This window comes from Struthio camelus, chromosome 1 (genome assembly GCF_040807025.1).
Source record: "Struthio camelus isolate bStrCam1 chromosome 1, bStrCam1.hap1, whole genome shotgun sequence".
In the NCBI taxonomy this organism is placed as follows: Eukaryota; Metazoa; Chordata; class Aves; order Struthioniformes; family Struthionidae; genus Struthio; species Struthio camelus.
The window spans coordinates 91406486-91434456 of NC_090942.1; the positions used below are offsets into that span (position 1 = coordinate 91406486).

Here is a 27971-nt window from a genome sequence, read left to right on the forward strand (position 1 = left end):
TTCCTTTAATGGCCCATCAATCAGTGGCTGAAGAGTTATGGTCTTTGTTGCTGTCTGTTATCACCTACTCATTAATGTTTGTGTATCTGTTTCATTTATCAATTTTCTTGTTTTTGTTTTTTTTTTATATGGAACAGTCCTTAACCAGATAACTTAATGAAGTTTACATGCTTTAGTTGTAATGCTGAGAATAATCAGCATGTTAACTGAAGGGTACTGTACTGGCACTGTGAACTCTCTTTAAAATATTGGAAAAGTGGTTCTCTCTTGAAGACTTGAGACTTTCAAAGGTGCTGCAAAGACTGATAAATAAATCACTGTTGATTTCAGTTGTCTGGACTTTCACTACTAAAACTCAGCAAGAAACCCTTTCTCTTAGTCTTTACATGTGCCTCTGGAAGATTAAATCCCTTGCACGTTGCAGGCTGAAATAACTACTACTGAAGAATGAAGTGGTCTTTCAAAAGTTTGAAAGAATGTTACACATAAAATAGGAACTCAAAATATGATTACATCATACGTAAGTTATGGATAGTGAGAAAGATGCTAGCATCAGAAAACACGTAATACAATACTTTCAAAAATACTTTGCCAACTGAAGCTGTTATTGTTTTCCTTTACTGTGAAGGTATTTTGCATTGCTTTCATACCCTTCAGTTGTTTGTTTATTTACCATACCCTATCCAGAAGAGCTAGTTTTTAAAATTATGTCTATTAATACCCCAACCTGCTCTAAAAAACACTAGGAAACAAGCAACACCAAGAGTCGGGAAAAATCAAATTCCAAAATGTAAGGTCAAGTCCTGGCAAAACACCCCTGACCTAAATGGAGGTGAAGTGAGTTGCTCCAAGCGTATTGGATTTTTTGTTTGTTTCAGTTCAGTATGCTGAGAACAAATAAAATTAAAAGGTAATTTCTAGACTTCCAACAGTAGACATGCATGCACTTGTTGCAGGTAAGGAGGGTGGTAGGTCTCAGTTGTATAACTTTCTCTGTTGCGTTGGTGAATTTCCTTAATTTTTCCCTTCAACATATTCTGTCTTGTTCCGTATTTGGGAACATGTTCATGTTTTGAATATCAAATAATCTGTGTAATCTCAGATGGGGAATTCCCCTCCTGCTTCTGCTTTGCAACTGTGTGCAAATGTAGTTGTCTATGTTCCGAGAAAAGTTGGCATTCAAATTTGATTATTCATTAGAAAGCAAGAAAGAGTTAATCTGATAAAACTTTGTTTTAATGAAATGTGGCAGAGCTGTGCTTTACAGGAGATATGTTTTTGTAAGTCTACAAGGTTAAGGCATTTTGCTGATCTGCTGAGCAAGATGATGAAAAGCTAAACAGAAGCTTTATTTGGTGTGTTTAAAGAGTCTAATATTATTGGAAGGTTAAACATCTATGTAAATAATGCATTTGAAAGACTATGTATAAAGAGATTCTTAAAGATAAGATGTGGATATGGTTTAACTGGGTTCTGAAAGTAGGTATACTGCTGTGAGAAAAAAGATTAATATTTTATTTTGCTGTACCACTGAATTATACTTTTAGAGCCTGATATGCTAATCTCAATAAACCGTGATTTTAGTAGGGAACACATCAGTATCTAGAATTTGAAATCTGTCCTGCAACAGCTTTAAAATTTGTTTTCCTCTCTGTAAATCTGTAAATACCTAATCTGTATTGACAGAATCCAAAATATTTTTAAGTTTAAATTGTTGACCCTGAAGGCAGCTAATTTAAAATGATTAGGGACTAAGAGGGTATCCTTTGACACACATTCCATGAGTTTTAAAGTCTGAACGGCTGTTGAATCTCAAATTTCTTTTAAAATTGGGTTTTTTTGTCCAAGAGTCCCCAGATACTTTAACTGTATTACTTCACCCATTTTTCATTCGTTCATTTCCTGAGCCTATCAAAGTCCTATTACAAACTTGTTACAGGCTTACTGCCATTAATTGTTTTGATTTATTCCTTCCGGATCACTTGGCAGTTGCACAGCTTCCAATTTATGTTTATAATTATATAGACTTGGTTCCCTGAATCATTAGTAGATTTCAGATGACACATAGTAGGGCATTTCGTATCATTTTGTCTTCACCATGTGAGATTTCACATTCTGGGTCATGTATAGAGATGCACCGTCTGGTGGTCCCATGAGATATGTTTCCTGTTCGGTGGCATGAAGAGGGAGGGCTGTGGTTTTGTTCTGTGGATGGAGGATGCATCTTCCTGATGGTTCTTTTCATCACGACATTCCATTAAGGGCTGCACTGACCTGTGGCAGTGTGGTAAAATCCCCCTTCCCATCTTAGAGATCCAAACGAAGACACAGCTGGATCTTTGACTGCAATTATGCTATAGCGCTGTTTGGCCTACGTGGTCAGAAAGTGAGAGAGAGAAATGATGGTGAATGCAGTGCAAATGTAGAGCGGTCTGTAGCTCTATCTCAGTCCATGCTCCCCTGCTGAGTAGGTCTTATACTTAACCGTTGAGAACTGGGAGGTCTGCAGAAACCCTAGTTAAAGGTAACCTTTCTTGAACGGGATGTACTTTTGCGGTGTATGCAAGAAAATCCAAACCAAGCATTTTCATTTTTACACATAGAATCCCCTTGTACTTTTAGTTCAGTACACTCTATTTTGTTGTCTTATGCTCTAAAAAAATAAAATGTCGTTCACGTAATAGTGATGTGAAAAAGTTGCTCTCTTTTCGTCTTAAAGTTGGCTCTGTCAGTGGGAAGGCATTGCTTGCATAAAACTATATAGATTGTCTGTATAAATAATAAATGAATATTTTGAAGTTTCAGGGAAGTATGAATATGAAAGGAAAATATTTGCTCCAACTATGAGTTCCTGAATGTGAAAGGAGAGTTTACTATAAGGTGCTAAATTAGGGTAATCCTTTGACAGTACAGAATCATAAACTATATCCAGTTTGAAGATGCATTTTGGTTCTCACAACCTACATATATTCAATAGCCTGCCCGATTTTACTTGACCATCTCTTTCAAATTATTTCTCTTGTCCTTGAATATGCTCTCGTGTCTTGAATTTTGCAAGCTTGAGGATTTTTATCTTTAGGTTGATAATTTGTTTCACATCACTACATTTCCAGGAAGTCATTTTTCTTAGTTTTATTATACAAGAAACCAGTAGCACTTACAATTAAGACTGCTTAACACATTCCATTATGTGATTGTGTTTTCAGTTTGTTATAACTGCCAAACTTCAACTCTTCCAGCTGAAATACTCTGAATCTGCCTCAAGCTGTGATTTTTATTATTATTATTTTTTTAAAGCTTTGACAGAAATCCTTCAGTTATATCTGAAGAGATTAGGGATAGAATATGAATTTGCCCAGATTAAAGTTTTTGAAGGGTACAGTTAAGAATCTCAAGAACGACCATGCTTTGGATATGAAATACTGTGGGAATTATTTGCTTCAGGACTACCTGAGGAGAAAAACATCCATATTTGTTCAAGCCTTTGAAAAATATTTGGTCTAAAAATTAGGGAATTGTTAGAGTTCAGCTGTGAAGTTCACCTGAGATGTGTGTGCTGAGCATGCATAACCCTCAGGTTGGGAGCTACTGAGCTGGGCTTTTCTTGTTGCTTGAATCTATCGAGGTAGTAGGCGTTTGAACTGGAAGGGGTGTGTCCGTTCAGCTATCTCCTAACTTCTGAATGCTTGGGTTTGCAACTTTAAACTCTCTTTTAAATTAGTTTTTTGTGTGTGTGTCAACCTGCATGTTTTCAGAAAAGTTCTCTTGCTGGTAACATGTTCCTTAGTGATAAATGATTCATACCTGACTAAAATTTGTACCTGCAATTCCTTTTATCAGGGCTGTCTCTGCTTCAGTTAATTTACAAGCATTTGCGCTTTTAGGCTGTCTGCTATGGTTTATGGCATCCTTGAGTTGAATTTCCACTGTGAATTGCAGCAGCTGCAGTTTCCAGGGCTTCAGCTTTCTGGATTAAAGGATTAGAAAGGGAGCTTGGACCTATTTAGAGCAGCTGTGGGCCACTAAGCCCAACTATTTGAAGTAAAGATTGAACTGCAGTTTAATCAGAGCTACTCTGAAGACAAACAGAAAAGCAATTCTTCACAAGTTTCCTGCACAGCAGAAAAGGGCTCCTGTGGATTCTTCATAGTGTAAGGAGGCCAGCTGGTACCCAGAAAAACTAATGGTGAAGGGGTATGGATTTACTAAAATAAGTTAATATTAGCTTAATCACTTCACTACTCCCTCCCAGTCCTTTAGCTTTTCTCCTCTTGAGCTCCTTTCCTCTAGTAATATTGTAGCACTTTGTCAAAGGAAGAGTGTTTATGGTGCTTAAGGAAGATCAGCCTCCCTTTCTACTACTTCCTTGTTTTGTTCCAGCTTAGTTCTGCATTACTCTTCTGTTGGTTGAACCGAATCTGTAGCTTGTTCATCTTGGTTTTAAGACTGAAGCTAGTCTTCCTTTACTTTACAGTCATAATTAACGTTTCTGGTTCTAAGATGTGAATTTCTTCTGTGTATTATTCCCAAATTTCTAATTCTTTGCTCGGTTGGTCCTTAACCTAATGTATGCAACCTGTCTGTACTTAAAAATACTGAACTAGTGTTACGGTTGCAAATTCATGCAAGAAAAAAAGCAATCATTATAGTTGCTTCTCAGCTCTAACTGCGTGTGCTTATGTAGTACGATAGAATCTTAAGTTATTTACCTCATTTGCTTTTCAGCAGGATGGACTGCACTTCTGCTCAGTATTTTGTTTCATCTTTGTCATTCAGCGTGCAGTAAATGAAGTGCAAGGTGCACATTACTGAATTGTCATGTTACATAGTTATTGTTGTTTTTTTATCAGGCTTTCCATGATGCTCATTTGTGGAGTATTTGAGTGCTTCATAACTCTAATGTATTTATTTTGGCACGTCTATGAAATAAGGAGATATTATTTTCTATATTCTACATAATGAGACTGGGGGCAGAACTTAAATTTTAAAAACGTCCCTTAAGTTTGGATGCCCATTTTAAGATATCTCAAGTTTGATTGTACATAGACTGATATTACAATTGTGATCAATAGCAGGAAAGTTGTCTCTGACAGGGAAGCATTTTGGGCTGAGACATAGTAAAATAGCGTTCTGAAATAAATATGTCATCTACTATAGTATAATTGTTTCACGTTTTATGTTTCTTTTTTTGTAAATGAGACACTGCAGTCCAAATTATTCCGAACACTTTTGGTTGCTGTAGACTTTTTGCTGGAAACTTCATATGACTGTTTATAGAGTGGTTTCAGACAAGTTTTATTTTCTCTATCTAATTCTTGAAGTTTGATCAATATTTTGTGAATCTGCTGGTATGCAGACTAGTTTGTTTTTCTTCTGACCTGGGTTTATAATTCAGAGACAAACTAGAGATCCTGACAAAATAACTCCTCCTCCAGAGTGGACACAAGTTCTTTAAGGCTGAGCAAATAAATAAGCCTTGAATTGCATTTGGAAGGCAGTGCAGCCTCTGACAAAGAGGGTGTAGGTTCCCTGCGACTGAAAACTGAGTAGATGGGCAGCCATAGATTATAATGATCCTCTCTGGAACTGGTACAGGATCTCTGTGACAGTTAAGCTGGAGGAAAAAAAGCATCTCTCTTGTGATGTGCCTGTTTATTGGTAATCCTTGGGAAATTCATAACTCTGGAAGTCCAGAGGAACCTCTAGGCACTGGGAGAGATTAGCAACCGTTATATCAGTATACAGTGTATTTTTGAGGGACCATTTATATTTGCCTGGTTGCGCTGTTCCTTTCATATTCTCGTATGCATTTAGAAACAGCACAGGATATCATAAACAAAGATGAGAACAAAGAGGAAAGATGTAGCATACTAGTTAGTCCATCTAATTGCTAGGTTTTTGGAGACTAGCACCCCACCTTTGCTCTGTAATTGCAAACTCACTGTGTAGGTGATTTGCCATCTTCTGGTTCTGCTGAATGATTCTCTTTGGTAGTCCCAGTGCTTTTTTCTGTGGAGTTAGTTTCTCAGGGAGGAATTCAGAGTATGCCACACACATTCAGGAAGTTAGAAGTATGAGTGATTGCCAAATTCAGTATTCACTGCATTTTTTTAAAGTGTGTTTTTAATGTGTGTGAACTGTGTATTTTAATAATCATTTAATTACTTTCTTTGCATGTAAACTCTGATTTGGTGTACTTTGCTTGGATGGCAATCTGAAGGCTAAAATACTAGCTTTTCTTACTACTCTTTGCACATCTGGCACCACAGACAGATCTCATATGAATAAGAAATCACCAGGATTATTTACCAGCTTGCGTAATTAGCTTGTAGAAAAGAATAACAGGATCTAATTTTGATATAGTCCTCTAAAACTGACTTAATACTACGTACCCCATCTGCAAGGAAAAAAATTTTCTTAACAGCATTATAAAGGTGAATGTCCCTTTATACCTTTATAATGTACCTTATGTATCACCATGACTTCAGATCAAATTTTTAACTACTTTAATCATCTGAAGATGATTCACATTCGCCAAGGCCAATGCCTTCTCAGAAGTATCTGAAAGAGCATTCTTTTGAAGGCAGAAGTATATATGTAAGTGTGCCTAGAGGTGGAATTCACCTACAGAAATTAGTCTATTGGATCAAAAATGAAAAACTTTCCAATGCCACCATTACTAGGGATACTTTTAAAAGCCAAAGACTGTTGTTTTCTTTTTCTTCTTCTAGAAAATTTTAAGGCAGTGGAATCGTGAAATTAGGGGAACCTGGACCTGAGCAGTTAGATCCTGCAGGCTGGGAATTACCAGGAAATTCTTAATAATCATCATAAATTCAAGAATTTTAAAATTTTGTGATAATCATTAGTAAGCCTTTATGTTTAATTTTGGAGGTTCTGTTGAGTTAGAAGATAACAAAATGGATATACTTCTTACTGGGTGGTTATTTCTGCAGCAGTATTTCTTTTAACTGCCCAGTCCTTTAAAATGTTGGTATTATTCAAGCTGTTATTCAAATAAATGTTTTAAATACTGCATATATCTGCCATGTTCAAAGACTTAGTGCTTCATCGTTTGAGTACAGTGGTTCTCTCTATTCTCAGTTATTTTAGAGTAGTTGTCTGTTCCCCCTTTTTTAAAAGAGAAGCCAGTGATCAGCAGTCCTTTTCTGAGAGCTGGAGATTCTTGGTGACAGCTTACTTGTGAAAATGCTCTCTCTACCAGGAGCTAAAATCATGATGCTTTTTGAATTTCTAGCCACCTCTGATGTGTATAACTGAACATGATTCCATAGGAGCTTTCACTATTTTTGTTTGCTATTTTCTCTCCGCTCTTCACTTACCCAGTTTTCATTTCATACATGAGTTGGGAAATTTAATGAAGGAGGTTACCTTCTGCATTTATTTCATGCCTAAAATTGAAATAGCTCTCCTGTCTGTCATGCTCAGTGCCTTTTCTCTCTCTGCCTCACGTGGCATTCTAATCCTTTTCTTCTCTCCACTATCCCTCCATCATTCTGTTTGCTGTTTCTCCAGTGCGCCGTCCTCACATCCTCAGGACAAAACCTGTCTTTGACCTTATCTTCACTGCAAGTTTCATCCGGGCTTAGGTCAGGTTTCCTCTCTTAACGTTTTCCATATTTAACACGTTCATGTGCCTCTGTCAGAGTGTAGGGTAAAGAAGTTGTCACCACTTGTGCTGCAGGGCAGCCTGAGCAGTAGCTGACAGGATTTGCCACCCTGAGACAAGTAGCAAAAAGGCACGTCAGGAAAGATACAGTGATCCTCCATTTACTTTCCGGAAGGCCTAGGCACTTTTTTGCCAAGCAACTTTTTGTGACCTCTTCATTCCAATTAGACAAATATATTTAAGATGAACACCTTGTTTTCTGTCAGCCACTTAAGCAGTTGCTCCAGCTTTGCCTGTCTCTAATGTTTGATGCAGAAGGAAAAGCCCTTTTGAGTAGAGAAATCGCCGCTTACCTTCATACCCTCCATTCTGAACTGTTTTTCCCTTCTGACAAACTTGAAGAGACCTTTCGGGCAAAGCATGAGTGCAAAATGTAAAACTTACTGTTATAGTCATTCCATTAGGCTGCTTCCTATGATACCTGGACCAGCAGATATGTTGACCCTCAAAAATTTGTACGCAAGTAAGCGCGTTATCAGCAGTGTGCTGAGTTACTTTGCTATATGTCTGGGAATCACGTAGGGATAGATGAGGTGGTTGGCATTGTCAGATACGTTGGCCTACCGTAGGAGCTCTCCAACTTGTTTTCTCTCTTCCCATTTAGGCTATCCCTACCATTACGTGTGTTGTGGTTACTGTGCCTTAACGTAGCTCTATGCTGCAAATAATTTTTATGTTTTTGTACATTTCCTACATTTTCAAAAGATTTGGAACAAGTGAGTGTATAGCTTTTATTGCAGAATAGTTTTCATTTAAACTTCCTTTTTCCACGCACCTTTAGAACGTTAGCATTTTCTGTTGCAGTATTTCATACTTTGCACTTGAGGTTTTTTTCCTGCTTCTCAAGTTTGTATATAGCCTCCTAGCTGTGGAATAGCTTTTGTCTTTGGCAATATAAAAATATCCTTACAGAAATTTCATTAATATCAGAATAGTTGTACCAAGACAGACTAAAATTAGTCCATCGAGCCCAGGATCCTTCCAACAGGAAATGCCACTAGAAAGGAAGAAAAGGGCATGCGTTACTGTACTTGCACAATTTCTCTTTGTGCCCAGAAGCAGCCTGACACTTGGAGACTTACTGAGCTAGATGAAGTTTTTTATATGTAACAGTTCTAGATGGATTTTTTCCCATGAACTCCTCTAATCACTTTTGGACCAAGTAAAAATTTTTTTTTCAGTCGTTTATGGTTTGTGTGTGTGTGTGTGGTTTTTTTTTTTTTGAGATGGTAGATTAGAATTGCAGCTACTATTAAAGATGGAGATAGACACTGGATTTATTCATTGTCTAGTATTTTTCTCCTGTGGTTTCTCTCTTTCTAAATAATTCCAAATATTCTGTTTGCTTTTTTGACCACACTGTAGCACTCAGGTGATATTTTCTGAGTTATAGCCTCTTAGAAATGAGATCTTGGGGTTAAAATATGTAGTTCTAAGACAAAAAGCAATTTATATGTAAAATTGGGATTTCTTTTTCCCATGTGCATTAACGTTGAATTTCATTTATGATTTTATGGCACCATCACTCATTTTCAAAAGGCCCTTCTAGAGATCTCAGAACTGGCTTTCTGCCCTGAATAACTTTGTATCATCAACAGATTTTATCATAAAGGAAGGGACTTTTATCGTAAGGGGATTTTATCATATCTTGGAAGGGAAGGGACAAGATTTTATCATAAGGAAGGGACTTCTGGAGATTGTTGTCCAATCGCTCTAGTCAAAGCAGGGTCAAGTAGAACAGGTTGCTCAGGGCCTTGTACGGTTTGGTTTTGAGTATCTCCAAGGATGGAGACTTCACAACGTCTCTGGGCAACCTGTTCCAGTGTTTGACCAGCCTCACTAAAAAAAAAAAAAAAATTTTCTTATGTTTAAGTAGAATTTCTTGTACTTCAGTGTGTGCTTGTTGCTATTTCAGTGTGTGCTGGGTGCAACAGAGAGGAGTCTGGCTCAGTCATCTTTACTCCCATCTATTAGGTATTCATACAAATTGATAAGATACCCGGTGATCTTTCTCCTCTTAAGGCTAAACAATCCTAGCCCTCTCGGTCTTTCCTTTTATGTTAGAAGCTCCCAACATTTTATCATCTTAATAGTTTTTTTGCTGGACTTGTCCAATATGTCCATGATTTTCTTTTACTGGAGAGCCCAGAACCAGACACAGTACTGCAAATGTGTTCTCACCACTGCTGAGTAGAGGGGAAGGATCCCCTCCCTCAACCTGCTGGTGATGCTCTTAATGCAGCCCAGGATGCTCCTAGCCTTCTTTGCCACAAGCATACGTTGCTGGCTCCTGTCCAGCTTGTTGTCCACCAGGACCCCAATGTTCTTTTTTGAAAAGCTGTTTTTCGTCCAGCAAGCCCTCAACCTCTACCCCCTGCAAGGAGGGTTATTTCTTCCTAGTTGCAGGACTTGATTTCCCTTTGTTGAAGGTCATGACGTTCCTGTCTGCCCATTTCTCCAGCTTGCCAAGGTGCCTCTGAATAGCAGCACACCCATCTGGTGTATCAACCCTTCTCCCGGTTTGGTATCATCTAGTATCAGCAGACTTGCTTGAGGGTGCCCATCTGCCCCATCATTCAAGTCATTAATGATGTTAAACAGTGTTAGCTGCAGTATTAACCCCTGGGGAATACCACTAGTGACTGGCTTCCAGCTGGAAATTGTGCCACTGATCACAACCCCCTCTGAGCCTAGCACTTCAGCCGGTTTTCAGTCGCCCTCACTGTCCGTTTATCTATCTGTACTTCATTGGTTTGTCTATGAAGATGTTATGGGAGACAGTGTCAAAAGCCTTGCTAAAGTGCAATATCCACTGCTCTCCCCTCGCTGAGTCATTTCGTCCTAGAAGGCTATGACAAACCAGCTAGGCATGTTTTCCCCTTTGTAAATCCATGCTAACTACTTCCAATAGCCTTCTTGTGCTTCATGTCTTGAAATAGTGTCCAGGATTAGCTGCTCCATCGCTTTCCCAAGGATTGAGGGGAGGCTAACTGATCTGTAGTTCCCTGGATCCTCCTCCTTGTCCTTTTTGAAGAGAGGGGTGACATTTGCTCTCTTCCAGTCCTCAGGAGCTTCCCCCAGTTGACGTAACCTTTCAGAGATAATCAAGAATAGCATTGCAGAGACATTGGCCAGCTCCCTCAGCACTCGGGAGTGCAACCTGTCAGGTTCCATGGACTTGTGTATGTACATTTTAAGTGATCCTCCTCTGCCAAGGGTCAGTCTTCATTGCTCCAGACTTTCTCACTGGTCTCGGGGGCCTGGGATTACTGAAGATAAGTCTCAACAGTAAACTGAGGTGACAAAGGCATTGAGTCCCTCAGCCTTTCCGTGTCTTCTGTGACCAGGTCTCCTGCCCCATTGAGCACTGGGCTCAAATTTTCTCTAGTCTTCCTTTTGCAGTGGTTATACACCTGTAAAAGCCCTTCTTGTTGCCCTTCACATCCCGGTGGGCTTTATCTTTCACTATTCACCTTTTTTCCCAGTTGTTTAAGAATACATTGAGCAATCTGCAGCACACGTCTCTGTGGGATTTAACCAAATTCCCCTTGTGAAAACTGTCTCACTGGTTCATTTAACAAGTTTTTGAAATCCATGTGAAGATTTTCCCTCCTTTTCTGCCCTAGTTTAGTTTCTTCATGACTCAGAGTGAAAAAAAAGGTGTCATTTACCTCTTGGAAGTTCAAGTAGGCTGTTGTCCAGATCTCTGTTCACCACAAGTTTGAGTTCCTGGGGGAGAACTTCAGTAGATTTCTGAGATGTGACTTCCCTTTATAAAAATCCATCTGACTTCTATATGTTGTATTTATCCATGTATCCGCTGGATACTGTCACAGAATCACAGAATGGCTGAGGTTGGAAGGGACCTCTGGAGATCATCTAGTCCAACCTCCCTGCTCAAGCAGGGTCCTCTAGAGCATATTGCCCAGGATCACATCCAGACGGCTTTTGAATATCTCCAGGGAAGGAGACTCCACTACCTCTCTGGGAAACCTGTTCCAGTGCTCTGTCAACCTCACAGGGAAGAAGTTTTTTCTCAGGTTCAGACAGAACTTCCTGTGGTTAAGTTTCTGCCTGTTGCCTCTTGTCCTGTTGCTGGGCACCACAGAGAAGAGGCTGGCCTCATCCTCTCGACACTCCCCCCTTGATGAGCTACTTGTACACATTGATGAGATCACCTCTCAGTCTTCTCATCTCCAGGCTGAACAGGCCCAGCTCTCTCAGCCTTTCTTCATAGGAGAGATGCTCCAGTCCCCTCTAATCATCCTAGTAGCCCTCCGCTGGACTGTCTCCAGGAGTGCCATGTCTCTCTTGTACTGGGGAGCCCAGAACTGGACACAGTACTCCAGGTGAGGCCTCCCCAGGGCTGAGTAGAGGGGCAGGATTACCTCCCTCGACCTGCTGGCAACACTCTGCCTTATACAACCCGGGATACCATTGGCCTTCTTGCCCACCAGGGCACGTTGCTGGCTCATGCTTAACTTGTTGTCCACCAGCACTCCCAGGTCCTTTTCTGCAGAGCTCCTTTCCAGCAGGTGAGCCCTCAGCCTGTACTGCTGCATGGTATTATTCCTCCCTAGGTGCAGGACCCTGTACTTGCCTTTGTTGAACTTCATGAGGTTCCTCTCTGCCCAGCTCTCCAGCCTGTCCATACTGTAGTTTTCATAGTTTTTCTCTGTACAGACATCAGGTTTATGGTCTGTATTTCCATCTATCTTGAAATACGTGAGGCTTTTTTAAGCAAGAAATTACACATCACAGTTCAGCAATTCCTTTTTTTTTTTTTTGGTGGGGGGTGGGTGGGTGGGTGGGTGGAATGAATGCTATCTGACCCTGATCTTTATTGTTTTTCATTTTTGCTGATCTACAACCTCATGTTTTGGCACATCAGTTTGAGACTTATACTTTATCTCACGTAAGGGAAGATTCTGGCATGAGAACTTCCCCAGTCTCAGCAGCAAGCAAGGACACACAAAAAAATCATTTCGCTTTTCTTCTATGGTTTCATTTTTCTGTATGCTCCTTTTGTATTTTTTGTATTTTATCTGCTGGCCCTCTCCAACGTGAGGCATCCTAATTTAAAAGATTGTCCTGGCTTTTATGCTGTTCATAAATTGTTCCTCAAACTTGCTTGGACTGCCTTATTATGCCTGCTATCTAATCTCCTGGAGTTTATCATCTTATGTATCCTAACTTGGATTCATCAGGGTTTTTTGAAAGATGCTTTCCTCTTTCTAATAATCACCCTTAATTTCTTTTCTTGCTTTTTTTTTACTCTTCTCTAATCATTATGTAATAGGCAGTGCACTTACAAACTACATGTATACTATATGTGGATATTTTGAGCACCCACTAGGTCATCTTTAAGTTCTCTCTCTGATACATACAAAGACTTAATTCTCTCAGCTGGTCCTTTTAGATTTTTTTTTCAACTAGCTTTCCTCTCTTCTGCATGGTTCTCCTTTAAGGAAATTTTAGCACAATGGTGGTAGATATTAGGGAAGGGGGTGATTACTCCTTTAAGGACACTGATTCTAACGTCACTGTCACAAGTACAGGAAGTCTTCACTTAGTCATATTTTCGAACATGGTTCTGCTCAGAGCTCAGGTTCCAAGTTAGCTGTTTCATATCTGAGCATATCAGCATGGGGAACTGGTGTGTGAAGGAGGACACCACCAAAATATACGAAGAGGAAAAATATTTTACTAGTCTTTTTCACGGAGAAATACAATATACTTTATTTTATTATAGCAGCATTTAGCTTTTCATTGGCTTCTTAAACTAAGCAGTGATCTCTCATAAAGTAGCAATGATATAAACATTGTACAGTTTACACTGATTTCAGACTGTTTTGCAGTAGGTTGCTGTAGATGATTACTGGAGCTTAAAAAGCCAAGTGTCAAATTGTATCCTTAAGATTAGAAGATATATTATAAGTGAAGCTTATCAACTACAGAACGTGGGAGGAAATGATTTGACCGTTTTGCCCTACTTACCTGTATTTGTATTTATAGTATGTAAAATTTCTTTCTTTCCATGCAGCTCCAGCAGAGCTTCACACAACTTCTAGTTTGAGGCTGTGTTTACAACGTACACTATATACTATGGTGTACGCTTTCACACAATGAAGCAAATATATGCAAAAATGAGATTTTTTTTCTTTATCCATGAAAAATTCTCCCTCTAAACTAGCGCAGGGGTGAGATTGTTTTTACAATTGAAGCAATAATTGCTTCCTTTCCCGGACGCCCAGTCTTCTACACAGCAGTTGGAAATGTTGTTCCTTTTGATAAAAAGGAGTTCTTTAAGATGCAAGTGCAAATGGATGTTTAATGTATGTATATGCGAACTAGTTGGATGCAAAGAAAGTACAGGAGCATGGAGCATGTGATAACAGGGTCAGGAAGGGGCAGTGGCTCACTGTCAGGTCTGATGTCTGTGACCGCAGCATCAGTGCTGATGCAATGTGTTGTTTTTAAAACACTTGGCTTCTTTCTTTATTCCTGCTCATTGCCAAGAAATGACAATTGTACAGTTAAAGAACAAAGCAGAGAGGGTTTAACAAATCATGAACTGTTTTTAATTTGCCTCATTAAGCTGCTGTTAACTACTTAAGGCCATCTGTTCAAAAATAATTTCCACCTCTTAAGTTTGCTCCAGAGAGCAGGTAGACTTTCATTACAGCAGGTTTTGTTATTAGTGTTTTCTTTAGGGGACTTTAAGTTGTGCAAAATATTTTATTGTTTACTGAACCAAACTTTCCATGTAAACAAAAGGAGGTGACACGTGTTTCGAAAGTGCAGGCTGTTGTCACAACTGTATTCTTGGGAGGTACTGCTGCTCACTTAGAAACTGGCTTGTTGGGAAGGAAGTTATTTGCAGCCATTTGCTGTACCTAGGCATGAGAAAGGAGAATGCCTGTGAGCTGTGCTATCCAATTTAGGCTTAGGCAGCCATCCCCCAAAGTAGTCCTGAAATAGAAGTGCCAGATCAGCCAGCATGCCTCAGCCATAATGGAGGAGCGGGAACCCTGAAGAGGAAAAACAAGTTTTTCTTTCCAGATTTATAAAGCAACAATTCCACTTACAAAGAACAAATCACAGAGAACCACTTCCTGTCTCAAACTGAAATCTGTTGTCATCTCAGTGAGGTACCGTGTACTTGCTTGATTTCTGTTCTGAGCTGCTGTGTATTACTGTGGTTTGCTGTTAGACAGTTGTTATGGTCCTCTTCAGAGGAGGCTGTGTTGCAGCCATGAAGCTCATTGCTGATATGAAACAAAATCATTTGGAGCAAAAACTAACTTCAGAAGTCTTAGATAACAATGATGTTAGAATTTAAAATGAGGTCTCCCTCCTGCAGGCTGTGGAAAAGAGGTGGATATGATTGTTGGATTATTAGTTGTGACACAAATATGATTTGACTAAATACAGGGCTTCTTTCATCAATAAACAAAAAGTTCATTTAGGAATCGCTATGAAATTAAATGATTTTTTTTGATTGTGTGCTGTTAAGAAGAAAAATGCCAATATTTAACAGGATGTAAATCTTTTTGAAGTGTCTGAGCAAAAATATTGATATAAGCGCTAAACATCTTTGTCCTATTAAGATTTTATTTGGCTCTTTTTAGGAAGGAACAAGCCTACAAACAGACTGACTGTACAGGTTTGCCCACAATGTGCTTTCAAGTGTGTGACAACCTGGAAAAGATATAGTGTTTTTGTAAATGATTTTAGTTTCACTAGTGGAGGGTGTTTGTTGTAACTGCAGCTAATATGCTTTTTAATTTAAAATATGCCTTCTCAAGCTGCCTGGAATCCTTTTATATTTGAAAAATATCATATGGGTCTAAATAAAAAATGGGACATGAAAAAATATCATAATTTGTCTCCTACTGGAAAGCATGAATGTTCTAAAACTGTATGCCTGTCATTGGATAGACTATGTGGCTTCTACTGTATTTGATATGCCCTCATCCTTCTGTTCTCTTTGCTATATTTGCCTTTATCTGGAAAGAATTTTACTTCAAGAATTCACTGTGAAATACTTTTTCACAGTGAAACCTTTTTACTGCCACAGGGCTAGTTAAATAATACTTGCAAACTAAATATGTGAAAAATTAAATCCATTTTTAAATTGGCAGAATACTTGCAACCTTTTTAAATATAATGCTTCATTGCCTCAGAGCGATCTACTGAAGAGTACCCAGTACCAAGACCCTCTTGTAAACTCAGTAATTCAAGTCATGAGATGTTCTTTTTAGTTCCCTGGTTTGTTGTGCAAGGTTGGGGCAAGGGTTTGAAATATTTTATTTGAGAAAAAGATAAGCAAAACATTTTGAGCTGAATTAAATTTCTGAATCCTTCAGAGCTGTGGCTGAATTAGTGAGAGAGGAGTGATAGTGGGAGAGGGTGATAAGCACTGTGGACCTTATGGGGACCAGTTTCAGTGGGGAAGCTGTGTTTATAGGAGAGAACGATGTGCGAAGACCCAAAGCTACAGTTTTCACCAGACCTCTTGATTATGCATTTGTTAAGGAATCTTGAGAAACTATTTTTTTGGTGTTTCCACTCTAGGTAAGAGCAAGTTGTCAAAGTCCTGCAAGTTGTCATAAACACTGTTTAAATTTTCAGTTATTTCTCGTTATAGTCCTTACACAGAATGCAACAAATACTGCTTTAGCAACACCTCCTGGCCTTAGTAGAACACCTGAAGAAGATCCTGCCATGCTTAAACTTGCCATGCTTAAACCTCAGTTCAACTGCTGCTGTCACCCCATTATGGCCAAACTTCTTTCTGATATTTCTTGTAGGCTTGGGAAAGTAGTCAGGGAAATAAAGATGGATGCATCTGGATCAGAGCATGAATGCACTACGGTCCCTTGAAATACTGTTTCCTTCCTGTGTGAACGATCTCTCAGTCCATGATGTCTGTCTTCTCCCATCATGTGTGACTACCAAAAATGTTTCATCTTTCCCTTTTCTGCTACTGAAAAGAAGGAACAGAATCAGTTTGCCATTCCTGACATGTCTACCCTCTGCTCCGTCTGTGGAGGGTAGCAACTGAAGAGTGGTGGTGCCCAGTGTTTAATGAATGAGAAGGAGCCATGAAAACTCCCAGTGGTTCCAGAGCTGGAAGAAGGCATGTGAAATGGGAATAAACAAAACAGTACTGCCGAGAGCTGCAAGGCCCTTTAGTAAGCCCTCTCGCCCTACCACGCTTGCTTCTCGCTGCTGAGTGGGAGGAGAATAGGTACCTCTGAAAGGTTTGCACTATTCTGCTGTCTGAACATATGAAGGTGCAGAAAAGGCTATTGAGAGGATGGCTCTGAGTCCTGTGTGTCCCACTGCTACCCTTTCCTTTTTTCCCTGTACTTTCATCTAAAACAGGAAGGAATGTGGAGGAAGAGAAGAGCTGCTGACAGGTGAGAAATGCAGTTCTTGAATGACTGTCTGAAGAAGCAGAAGTTAAACAGTGTCTCTAATAATTGACTTTGGAAACTTACCTGGAATGTGGCCGCCTTATTTTAAGAAATGAACCTTTTCCACTCATCCTCCTGCTCTTTCATGTCCTGAAGCCAGCTGGAGCTGCTTGCAAGCATGCTGCTCAGAGGTGTTCGGCAACTGCATCCTGGTTTGGAACTGGGTGTGTCTGTGAAAGGATTCTGGCAGAGAAGTAGCGCTGACAGCAGTCTCCATATAAAGTTACAAAACTCAATTTGGGAGGAGGCAGCAGTTTATCAGAAAAAGGTTTAAACTGTATCTGTTGTGAAGACCCTAAGCAGTGTTGACATGAGTTGCAACTTAAAAGTCTTGTGATGGTTTGTTTTTTTTTTGGTTTTGTTTTTTCCTGAAAGCTATGGACTCTTAGTTCTTGTGCTTATGTGAGAATGTAATTGTTCATTGCAAGAGTAATTTCTAGCCATTGCAATTGTACAAGGAAATGACTCAAGACGTGAGTGCCTTCTTACAGCGCAGGACCAGAAGGCATATGAAAGCTCTTTTTCCATGGACTTGAATCACTAAATAGCTGCATTTGACAAGGCTATCTAAGAGAAGCTGGGGTGTGAGAAACAGATATGAGGTTATTTCCTCCAAATTTGCAACCTGAAAACAAATGGGAAAGTTAAAGGCTTTCTACCTGCTCTGCATTTAGAAATCCTTTGGTAAGTAGCAGAGGAGACAAGGGACAGCTAGAAGAGTTAGGATAGTAACATCTACCAGCTCTAACTTCCTACTCAAGTCTTTAGAGACAGGGAGACCTGCTTGGGGAGGACAGTGCTTGGAGAAAGAAAGAACAAACAAAAGGAGAGCTACACTCTGTTTTACACCTTCATCCCAGAAAGCCTATGGATAGTACCACTTTTTTGAGGAACCTTGAAAAAGGAAGTATCGTGCTTTTTTTCCACCAGGGAATACGCATGACTATAAGTAGCCATGCTTGGGGCGGTGAATTTCTGAACGTTGTCACAGAGTTGCTTTCAACATTTTCTTTACCTAAATTCAACAGACTGTGATTGTCTGCTGCCAGCATTTTTGGGGCTGTAATGCTGGGAAAAGTTTACGTGCTTTCCTGATTGGAGTCACTTGTTAAGTCTCAGAGACCAGTAAGTTTCAGAGTCCATTCTACTTTTTGAAAGAAGGGTACACTGAGGGAGTGTTTACCTTGGTTGGAAGAGGAGCTGTAGGACTGAGTCAGGCCATGAGTAGTGGGCTTTGTATCTGAATGTGATAGCCACCCAAACAGAAAACATAGGTAGTTCTCTTGTCTATCAGCTCTGAGTAACAATGATACTACTTGTGAAAGGCAACCTTTTCAAGAAAAAAAAAATCATGCCCAAAAGGAAATCTGTGTATTAGGAAATCTAGTTCATTTGGAGCTAGAGTCTAATAGTGAAGCAGCCTTACAATGCAGCATATGACTTGGCTCTGCCTGGTTGCTGAGGCACAGTGGAACTGAAAAGGGCTTGTGTTGTACACTGCAAAGGAAATGTGCCTCCCTTTTGACTGCAAGAATTTAAAGAACAGCATTTACTTTGGGAAACGTTATTAGTCTATTAAGTAACTATCCTGTTGGAAATAAAAACTTCCTGGAGAGATCAGTTTCCTTATAATCATGGCAGGTTATCCAGCCACGTGACGTAGCTGCATCCTGGATGTTGAGTTCTGATAAGATGTTTTATTTAAAAAAAAAAAAAAAAAAAAAAGGAAACGGACAGCAAAACAATTAGGTTCTGTGGCATGAAGTAAAAGCATAGTTTAAATCAAATTTGTGATGTGAGGGACAGCCCTATTGTACAAATAATGCAGAATGGCAAATAGTGAAAATGTACAGCAGGAAAATTGTCTTGCCCGCTGTGAGGACAGGTTCCAAGCGTATGAAGTAAGTTTGGAGGGCACACAGTACAGCTTTGTCCTACTAAACAGACTTAAAAGAGTGGTAATTTTACAGTGGTAGACCTTAAAAATGTCAGTTTTTATTTTAAATAAATTCAAGGTGTCATAATTTAACAACCCCAATATTTTTTTTTCCTCTTTTTCTCCTGCAGATCACACGTCTGTGGGCGGGCTGGGAGACAGTTTTTATGAATATTTATTGAAAGCCTGGCTTATGTCAGACAAGATGGACACGGAGGCAAGGAAAATGTACGACGATGCAATTGAGGTGATTATAATTCATTGAATTTTCCAACGTAGTGGAACTTAAAAAACATCTTTAATAATTAAAAAAAAAAGGGACTTGTTTTGATTATGTAACTTTTAAGAAATCAAGTGATGCATATTACTACCTTTCATTCTGAGTAGTTTAAAAAGTATTATTGTGATGCGGATTGTTGTGCTAAAATATCAGCTCGTCCGAAATAGAGAAAACCCGAAGATGTGCAGAACAGCCAAGTCATTTTTAGCCCGTGTTCAGAGTCATTCTAAGAGTGAAAATTCTGAACTGTTTTATTTTTCACATTATTTTCTAACGTGTTTAGATGTTTTATACCATATTGGGCAGGTGCCTTTCTCTGGTGGCTCTGAGCTTTATGCTGCCCAACTGTTACTATCTTAGTCGTCCCCTCCCCCCACTCCAGACATTCTCTGTCCTCAGGCTCTCTTGTACCCGTATATCTATGCTACAGTTACAGTTTTGAGGTATGAGGAGAGTAATCAAGCTAGTTTTAGTCTAGTTAGCTGTAGTGCCAACAGCAATAGAGCATGAATTGTATAATCCTGTCCAAGTGCAGCTACGTACTTGATGCCTACCTTCTTCCATGCTGTATGCATACCATATTTCTCTCAACACGAGCTTCTGAAGCTTAGTTTTACTGCAATTTATTTCAGTCTCCTAAAGCAAAATACCTGTTCTTGGTGTTCTCAAAATATGCATTTACTATATATATAAAATGAAATTTCTAGAATATGGTGCTTTGAAAGTGTAATAGGTCTTATTTCTAACCTGAATTTGATTAGCTTTGGCTTCCACCTGCTTGAATTTTTCCTTTTCCACATTAAAGAACTGTTGCTTTTAAGAAGCAACTGCGTCGTGTAAATAGTAACTAACAGAGGTCTGATGTGCTATTAACATTCTTTTCCAAAAGAGAAATACATGGTTTACTTTTGTGTCACAATATAAACCAATTCTTTCAGACTTTGAATTATTTTTTAAGCTCTTAAATTCTTTCCGCTGTCTTCAATGTGGAGACAAGAATTGGATGCTTTGTTTCTGTAATGGTTCTGTTAATGCTATCATGTGTCATCTCCTGCCTTCTTTTCAGTGTTCTCCTACTTATCAAGGGTTGTTTGCACTCTTAACCTTTGCATCACACTATCGTCTATTTTTCAGTTGATTGTACTCTGAAGGTGGTTTATAGTCTTTTTGATTTACTACTTTCCCACTACTGTGACTTATAGTCCTGATTCCTCGATGTATGACCTTTTACTTATCTCTATTAAAACACAATTGTTCATGTGAAACCCATTTTATCACTTCTTCTGAATGATTTTACAGGACTGACTTTTCCTTTATCACTATCTGTAGCTCCATCAATTTTGTGTCATCTGCAAATTTTATTAGCATTTTTTTCTTGCAGATCATTGATAGAAATGCTGCATGGCACTGAATGAAAATATCTGTGCAGAATCTTCATGGATTGAAGATTTTTAACATTTTTTATTTTCAGCTCCCTCAGTGAGCCAGCTTTTAATCCACTTCATAAGCGCTGCCTTGATATTATTTGGGACTAATATTTTATTAGAGTACAATAACAAAGAAATTCCTAATAGAAGTATAATGATACCAGAGTGCTCTTGTCAGTCAGACGTTTGTTTTCAAAACCACTTATTTAATTTTGACTATTCTGTTACCCTTTTAAAATACTGTTACAGCATCAGCTGTTTCACAGTCATTCTGAACTTCCTTAGTTTTTCAGGGTTTGCTAGAAGTCAACATTAATAGTTCAGAGAGTTAGTTGGATTCTTTTAATAGTCTTGGATGCAATTTATTGGGTCCTACGAGTTTAAAAATGCTTGTATAGCAGTTGTTGTTTAACATCCTTTGTAATTATTGTTGAAATATTTTATTCTGACTCTTAAATTGTGAGCACTTGAAAGTTAGAGAATATAAACTTTCCCTTTCATTCTCTTCCCTGTAAGCCTAGTCTTGCAAACTGCCTTGGGTCAGCAAATCTCTACCTCTGAATGGAGCCACAGTAGTGCTAAAATGGGACCAGATGAAAACACTGTGTGGATACGAGGGAGAAGGGAACTGAGCTGCTCCTGTTCTCAATGTGATAAGACCTGGAGTGCAAGCATTAGATGGTCTCTTCTTTGGCTTTCTCCCTCCCATGGGGAGGGTTTTCTTTGGCTAAACCCTCCCATGGACATTTCCGCCTACATGATCCATACTGATTCCACAATCTGGAACATCTTTCTGCACTAGAGTTTGTATTTATCCCTAGTCCTACCTGATGTTGGAAGATTTGTGCAAAAACAATAAGTAAGATTTCCTTATATATAATTACATTCTTAATTTTCAATTAAAACCTCAAAATATTTTTTAAAAGCCCATTCTCTTACCATTCTTTTAGTTTTGCTCATAAGATAGGTCTCCCTTCATAGCTGACATTTCTTATTCTTTGTTTTTGAGAACTTTGAGCAAAAGCTCTTTGTGTCATTTATGCAAGCGGAAGGGGAAGGATGTGAAATACATTTTCTTCCCACTCATAGCACAGAGCTGGCAATGTTCTCAGCACACTCATCTAAAAGAGGCTATCTGTTTAGCCACACTTCATTCCCTTAGCTTTTACAGGGGGAAGAGTGGAAGATACCACCACCACCACACTCTCACTCTCCAGTCTTGCAGTAGGCTGTGATATCCCATCCCTTGGAGATTTTCAGAGGAGGAAAGAGGACAACATCTGTTTTTCAGATGTCCTAATTTCCAATCCATGTCATGTAAGTCTTAGCCAGGCCACTATGTACTTTGTTAACAACGGTGCAAACGCATTCTGTGTCACCAGCCTCTAAATGCTCTTGTAACAATAGTGTAGTCATCTGCGTCATCTGCTGTGAAGTACTTTTCTCTTCCATGTCCTAGTATGTAGACTTAACAGTTGCAGCTAAGAGCCGAGTATAAAACTTGCTGAGAATTTTTTGTGGTGATTAATACGGAGGATGGGACTCTTGCTTTGCTTCCAGTGTTGTCATGCTGAATTTTTGTAGTGCTCTCCAGCCAGCTTGTTTTAATGTCTTTTCTCTTTCTCACATCAACTGGAAGTAGAGAAGCTTCCTTTACTCTTGTGGTTAAGTAACTCCCATGGCTTATTCCTCTGAGCAGTCTAATCTGTCAGATTCACAAGTTTATCCCCACTCTTTGTTATTGCAGAGCGTTAGATAGCTAAAGGAAGTGCTCATCGCTGTGTTTGCCTATCACAACATAGCAAGTACTGCTGCAAGAGCTCAGAAAATGCTATTTTTTGTAGTCATAGAATCATGGCGAGTATGAAGGTCAGATGAAGAACAACATGCTTTTTGCCTGTCTCAGACTTGTTTCTGACATTTCAAAGACTATCGAAGCTGTTCTTCTATCAGTTAATTTCAGTGATGTTAAATGAGTGTTTTCTTTGAGAGCTTAAGTATGCACACCCACTTCAGTGTACATATATCCGTGGTCAAGCTGGATGCCATTGCTTCATAGTACCTATTAGAGTGCTTGGTGACACCATGCATCCAGCCCAGGATTCAAATATCAGATCTGCTTCAACCTCCTTGAGTTGTTCTTATCTGCCAGGAGCAGTGCTCCCAACCGTGCCTTGTTAATTACTGTAAATATTAACTATCCTTTTTATACAGTTAGCAAGCAGTAGGTTATTGAATGATACAGTATTTTGAGAAGGTTATATTTGTTTTCTTTTTTCAGGATGTTTCCTTTGCTGCTTTTTAAGATGGTACTTAGTTATTAACTAGCTGACAGAAATTAATTTCCAGATTTCAAAAACTGCCCCATGTACAAGGCAGTGATGTTCAGAAGATACATCCTCTGTTCAGAAAAAGGGCACTGCAGCTCGATAGTATTCTCCAGTCAAACCCGGAAACTATGGAGTGAAGGAATAGCTCATGGAGAGGTGCATAAATTTGGCCCTTGCTGACTCTACTGGTGCCAACCACAGCAATTTTATTCCCTTGAAATTGTTCCTGCAGCTATTTGATACTCAACAGTTCTGAAATTGCAGAAAGATAGGCTATAATTCAAAAGGGAAGGGAGTTCCACACAACTTTCAGGCAAAAAATGTCTTCCTCCAGTAAATAAATAATCCAAACCTTTTCTAAGTCCTCTTGTTCCTCATAATAAAAAGACACTACTCTAAAAAGGGTTCCTCAACTTGTATCTACCATATGGTAAAAAAAAAAACTCATCATCATTATGTCATCTGTCATAGTCTAGGATAATTGAATCAAGAGAGCTGATGCTTCAGATTTCAGTATCATCTTCAGTGGCATAATTTTCAGCAGTACCAATCTTTTCTATTCCGGTACTTTCAGGATGAACGAGGCTTGCACTGTTAACTACATCAGCCTCTCCAGCAGCAAAGGCTACAATATCATAACAGGCCTCAGTACCAATTTGTGTGATTGTTACACAACCACTTTGGCAGCTGTTAGAAACTTCTTAGTTTCTGGTCTATCAGTTATCTCTCTGCCCTTTTCTATGGATCCTGCAATAAACACAAACTTCAGCACTCTCTATAACAGTGGTATTAACGAGGAAGTGAACCCAACAGGAATGCAGATCAGCACTTCCCTGTCATGACCCTCAGCATGCACAGACTCAGCAGAGGACAGCAGAGAAACTTTATCATCTAAGTGATGATACAGCCTGGAGTGAAAGTAAGGTGCAGGGCCCTACTAATATCAGTACAGGCTTCTCCCTGTAATCTACTGCATTGGCTTCTAGCCAGTACATTCACCTTGGCCTTACTGGGACTGCAAGTTCTTTGCTGGCTACGCAGCTGAGGTGTCGATTCCCTTGTTAACAACCACTCAGAAAAGTTGCTGCAAGCACTGGCAATATCTAATGTCAGGGACCTATTCAGAAAGCAAATTATACAGGGGACTACTTCAAATTACTGTTTATATTATCATCTTCCTTAGATGAAGCTCCTACTTATAAGAATTTTGCCTTTTTAAACTATACTTTCTAGCATGTGTTTGTTTGGAGAAAAAAAAAAAACTAGCTCAGTATGAACTGTTCAAGAAAACTAGGGAAGGATGTCAGGTGTGATTTCAGTACCTGGATTAGAGGACTTTCCTGTTATCAAATGAGCTGGGTTCAATAAAGCTACTTTAACAGCCTTATGTTACCGCAGCACCAGCTTAAAAAAAAGAAAAAAATTAACCTGGAAAACCAGTGCTACTGTCGCAAAAAAGCTCTAAACCTTTCATTTGTCCGTTTCATTGTCATGAAGACAAAAGACAGCCCCAATTTTTTATTTAGAAGGAAAAATTATTTCACTGTTCACTTTTAAATGTGAATTATAAGTTGCAAACTGACTAATTTACATATTACTTGAGTCTGTACTGTAGGCAACTGTGTAGATAGCAAAGATACAACTGTATGCGGCAGATGTGACCACCCATTCCAAGATAACTGCTGTTTATGCAAGATTCCCTGATTCTGTGTTCTCTTTATAGCTACGTTTAGTGCAAAATACAGCTGTGCACCTTCTGTTCCGGGGTGCAGTTTGTTGTGGGCACCTGAAAAATAACGGGTAGGAGTAGTAACTCACTTCTGTAATAGATCTCATGGATGGGAAAGAGGAATAAATGCTATCTGTCCCACTTTAATACTCAGTTCTAATCAGTGCTGGAGTACTTTGACTAGTAATAGGTCCTGCACTTTAAGGAAGGTGTGAACCCATCAAATAATTATGTGCTGAAGTACAAGAAAGATTTCTAGGAAGAAGATGGGAATAATGTCTCTGTGGTAAATATGATAATAATGGACTCAGACTGTAACAGGAAAGATTCTAGTTACACAATAGGAGAAACTATCTAATGCTAAAGATATTATTACAGTAGATTGGAGAAGGTTGTGATGTGACCTTCTCTGGAAGAGGCTAAAATAAATGTGTTTTCTTCATGTGGTTTGCAAACTTTGGAAAGATAGGTCAGCTGCTCTCCTTCCCACTCCCAGAAGAGTACCAGTTATAAAAATCACAAGCAACAGTGCGTTGGTACAGTACACAAAGAAAAAGCAGCAGTTACTTCACCTATAAAATACTTCACCTTGTACTTTTTGTGAACAGTTGCTCTGACCCTTACCCCTCCTTTGACAGTGTATAATCATAAAGCTGCTGTGGGAAGAAGCTAGAAGGTAGCTGGAGCATTTCTGTCATATTCTGCTAAAGGCTGACTAAGCATACGGATGCTGCCTTAACATGTGTTGCTGACTAGAAGTATCCAACATGGGTATGCAGAGATAGCACAGTAGGATAAATAGGTACTTCCCAGAGTTAACGTGTAGACAAACAGATGTTTAAGCCATAAAATATGTGCTTTGTAGCTGAATTCTTAGCTAAACTTGCAATGTTATCTGTGTTGTGACTTTTCTATAGAAGATCTCATTGGCATAGTTTAGCAGTTAGGACATTTTTTTCAGTGCATTGAAATTATTTTCATACAGCTGTTTGTTCCTGTGCCATGAAATGCTGCTCAGAGATGAATTTGGGAGAAGAAAAAAAATTCTTGTTGTTTTGAAAACAGTATTTTATTCTTTGAAAAAGAGTTCACATGTAAGACTTATGTTTCAAACAGTATTTGAAAGTTCTCTCAATCTTCTTGTAGGCCATAGAAAAGCATCTGATCAGAAAGTCCAGTGGAGGACTGACTTTCATTGGGGAATGGAAGAATGGGCACCTTGAAAGAAAGATGGGCCATTTGACCTGTTTTGCAGGGGGAATGTTTGCCCTTGGAGCAGATGGTTCCAGAGATGATAAAGCTGGACATTATTTGCAACTTGGAGCAGAAATTGCACATACGTGTCATGAGTCATATGACAGGACAAGTAAGATACATCGCTAATCTGGTTATTTCAATTGTTGAACTTATTTTAAGAAACTTGTTGCAGACCTATTTCTTGTCTCCCATTTGCTGTTTTTATATGAGCATAATTTTTCCTCACTTGCATGCATTTACTTCTGATTTACATTATGGTGAGTAAATGAAGAACCAGACTTGATATGGTTCCTTCTCTGCTGTTTATCCCTATCTTTGTATCAGTCAGCTGAGATGTGCTCTGTGGGTGCAGGGATGGGAAGAATGTGTGTGTACTCTTGTCCTCCCAGATACACAGGGCAGTTTTTGCATTTCGTATGTACTGCTCTTACAGTTATGCAGGGTGAGAAATTTGTAAATATAATTTGTACTGTTTTTTAGTAGCAGTGCGTTCTAGGTGAGTACAATTAAACTAGAGAGGACAGAAATTAGTTATGTGAACTGTGAGTTGGCCAAAGACTTGATTAACGAGGAGGTAATGTTGGGCTTCACTGTTGGGCTGCAAGTTTCTCAAGTTTAGTCTTGTGGACCAGGCTTATTTTACGTCTTTAGTGATGACCTTGATGCATAAAGTCAGAGTGTGCTGATTACATTTACTGTGGCCACAAAGTGAGAAGGCGCTATTAAATCAGATGAGTCTCAAAATAGTAAATGGACGACCTTGAGGATCGGACTGTGAGAAATAATGATTTTACCAGATAAAAGGCAAGAGCCCTTTTGCTAAACTTGGAAGTTCTTGAGTTGGAAAACAGAGGAGGGAAAAGATCTGAGAATGCTCTTTGCTCATGGAATGATGAGGCAATGTGATATGGCTTTGAAAAATGCCAGTGCAGTCCTAGTCTGTATCAGCTGGGAATTTTCAATAGAGATAAGAAAATATTAACACTACCATAGAAGACACGTATAATTTGTCACCTAGGATGCTATGTACTAATCTGAATTCCAAGCAGAATGAATGCAGAGAAGGACCAAGCGAACAATTAAAGTAATAGAGCTTTTATCTTATAGTGGGAAATGAAGAGAGGTTGGCCTGCTCAGACTAGTAAAATAATGCTCAAGAAGGAGATAAATTTGCTATTCATATCATGGAGTAAACACTGAAGAAAAATTAGGCTATTTTAAGGTAATGAACAACAAAGTTGTACCAAGAGCAAGAATTTGTAAGCTAGCTGTGAATAACTGTAGGCTGGAAATTGGAAATGCCTTTATGGGGGCATCAGAAAAGTGAGCTTCTGAAATAACTTTCTCATAGAGGTAGTGCGAGCTAAAACTTGAAGTAGTTTTAAGATGAGGGTTCATGGGCTTGTGCAAGGATTGCATAATACCGGTGTAATATCACCTATGATTTTAAAGAGTTAGTTTTGATGGTCTAGGAGGGGTATTTTCACCTCTGTAGCAACAGCATAAAAAAAGGAGAGAAAAAATATTAGGATGCCTTAGGAAAAAGATGGGAAATAATATTACACTTATTGTTGCATTGTGAAAAACTGCATTAAGACTTTTAGTTCCAATACTTAAGAATTGCTCGATTTACTGTTGTTTATGCAGCCCTAATTTTATTCCTTCGGGTGTTTATTCCGTACCCTAAATAAGTCAAAAGCCAAGAGGATAAAAGTTTTGATTACGTATTTAATGACTATAAAACACACACACATGCCAGAAACAGACTGAAAGTTGTACAGACAGCTCTAAATTGGGAATGTCCTAGTTTTCTTTTGCTCAGTCATACAACTGCAGCAAT

At 39.0% G+C, this 27971-nt stretch overlaps 1 protein-coding gene across 1 annotated transcript in view; it reads left to right on the forward strand.

Moving 5' to 3' along the window:
- The window catches only part of MAN1A2 (mannosidase alpha class 1A member 2), a 160091-nt gene that overhangs the window by 108061 nt on the left and 24059 nt on the right, over positions 1–27971 (forward strand). Inside the window, exons 9-10 of the mRNA XM_009685070.2 lie at positions 19240–19355; positions 26021–26240. Of these exons, the coding sequence (XP_009683365.1) occupies positions 19240–19355; positions 26021–26240 (336 nt within the window). The remainder of the gene's footprint in view (positions 1–19239; positions 19356–26020; positions 26241–27971) is intronic.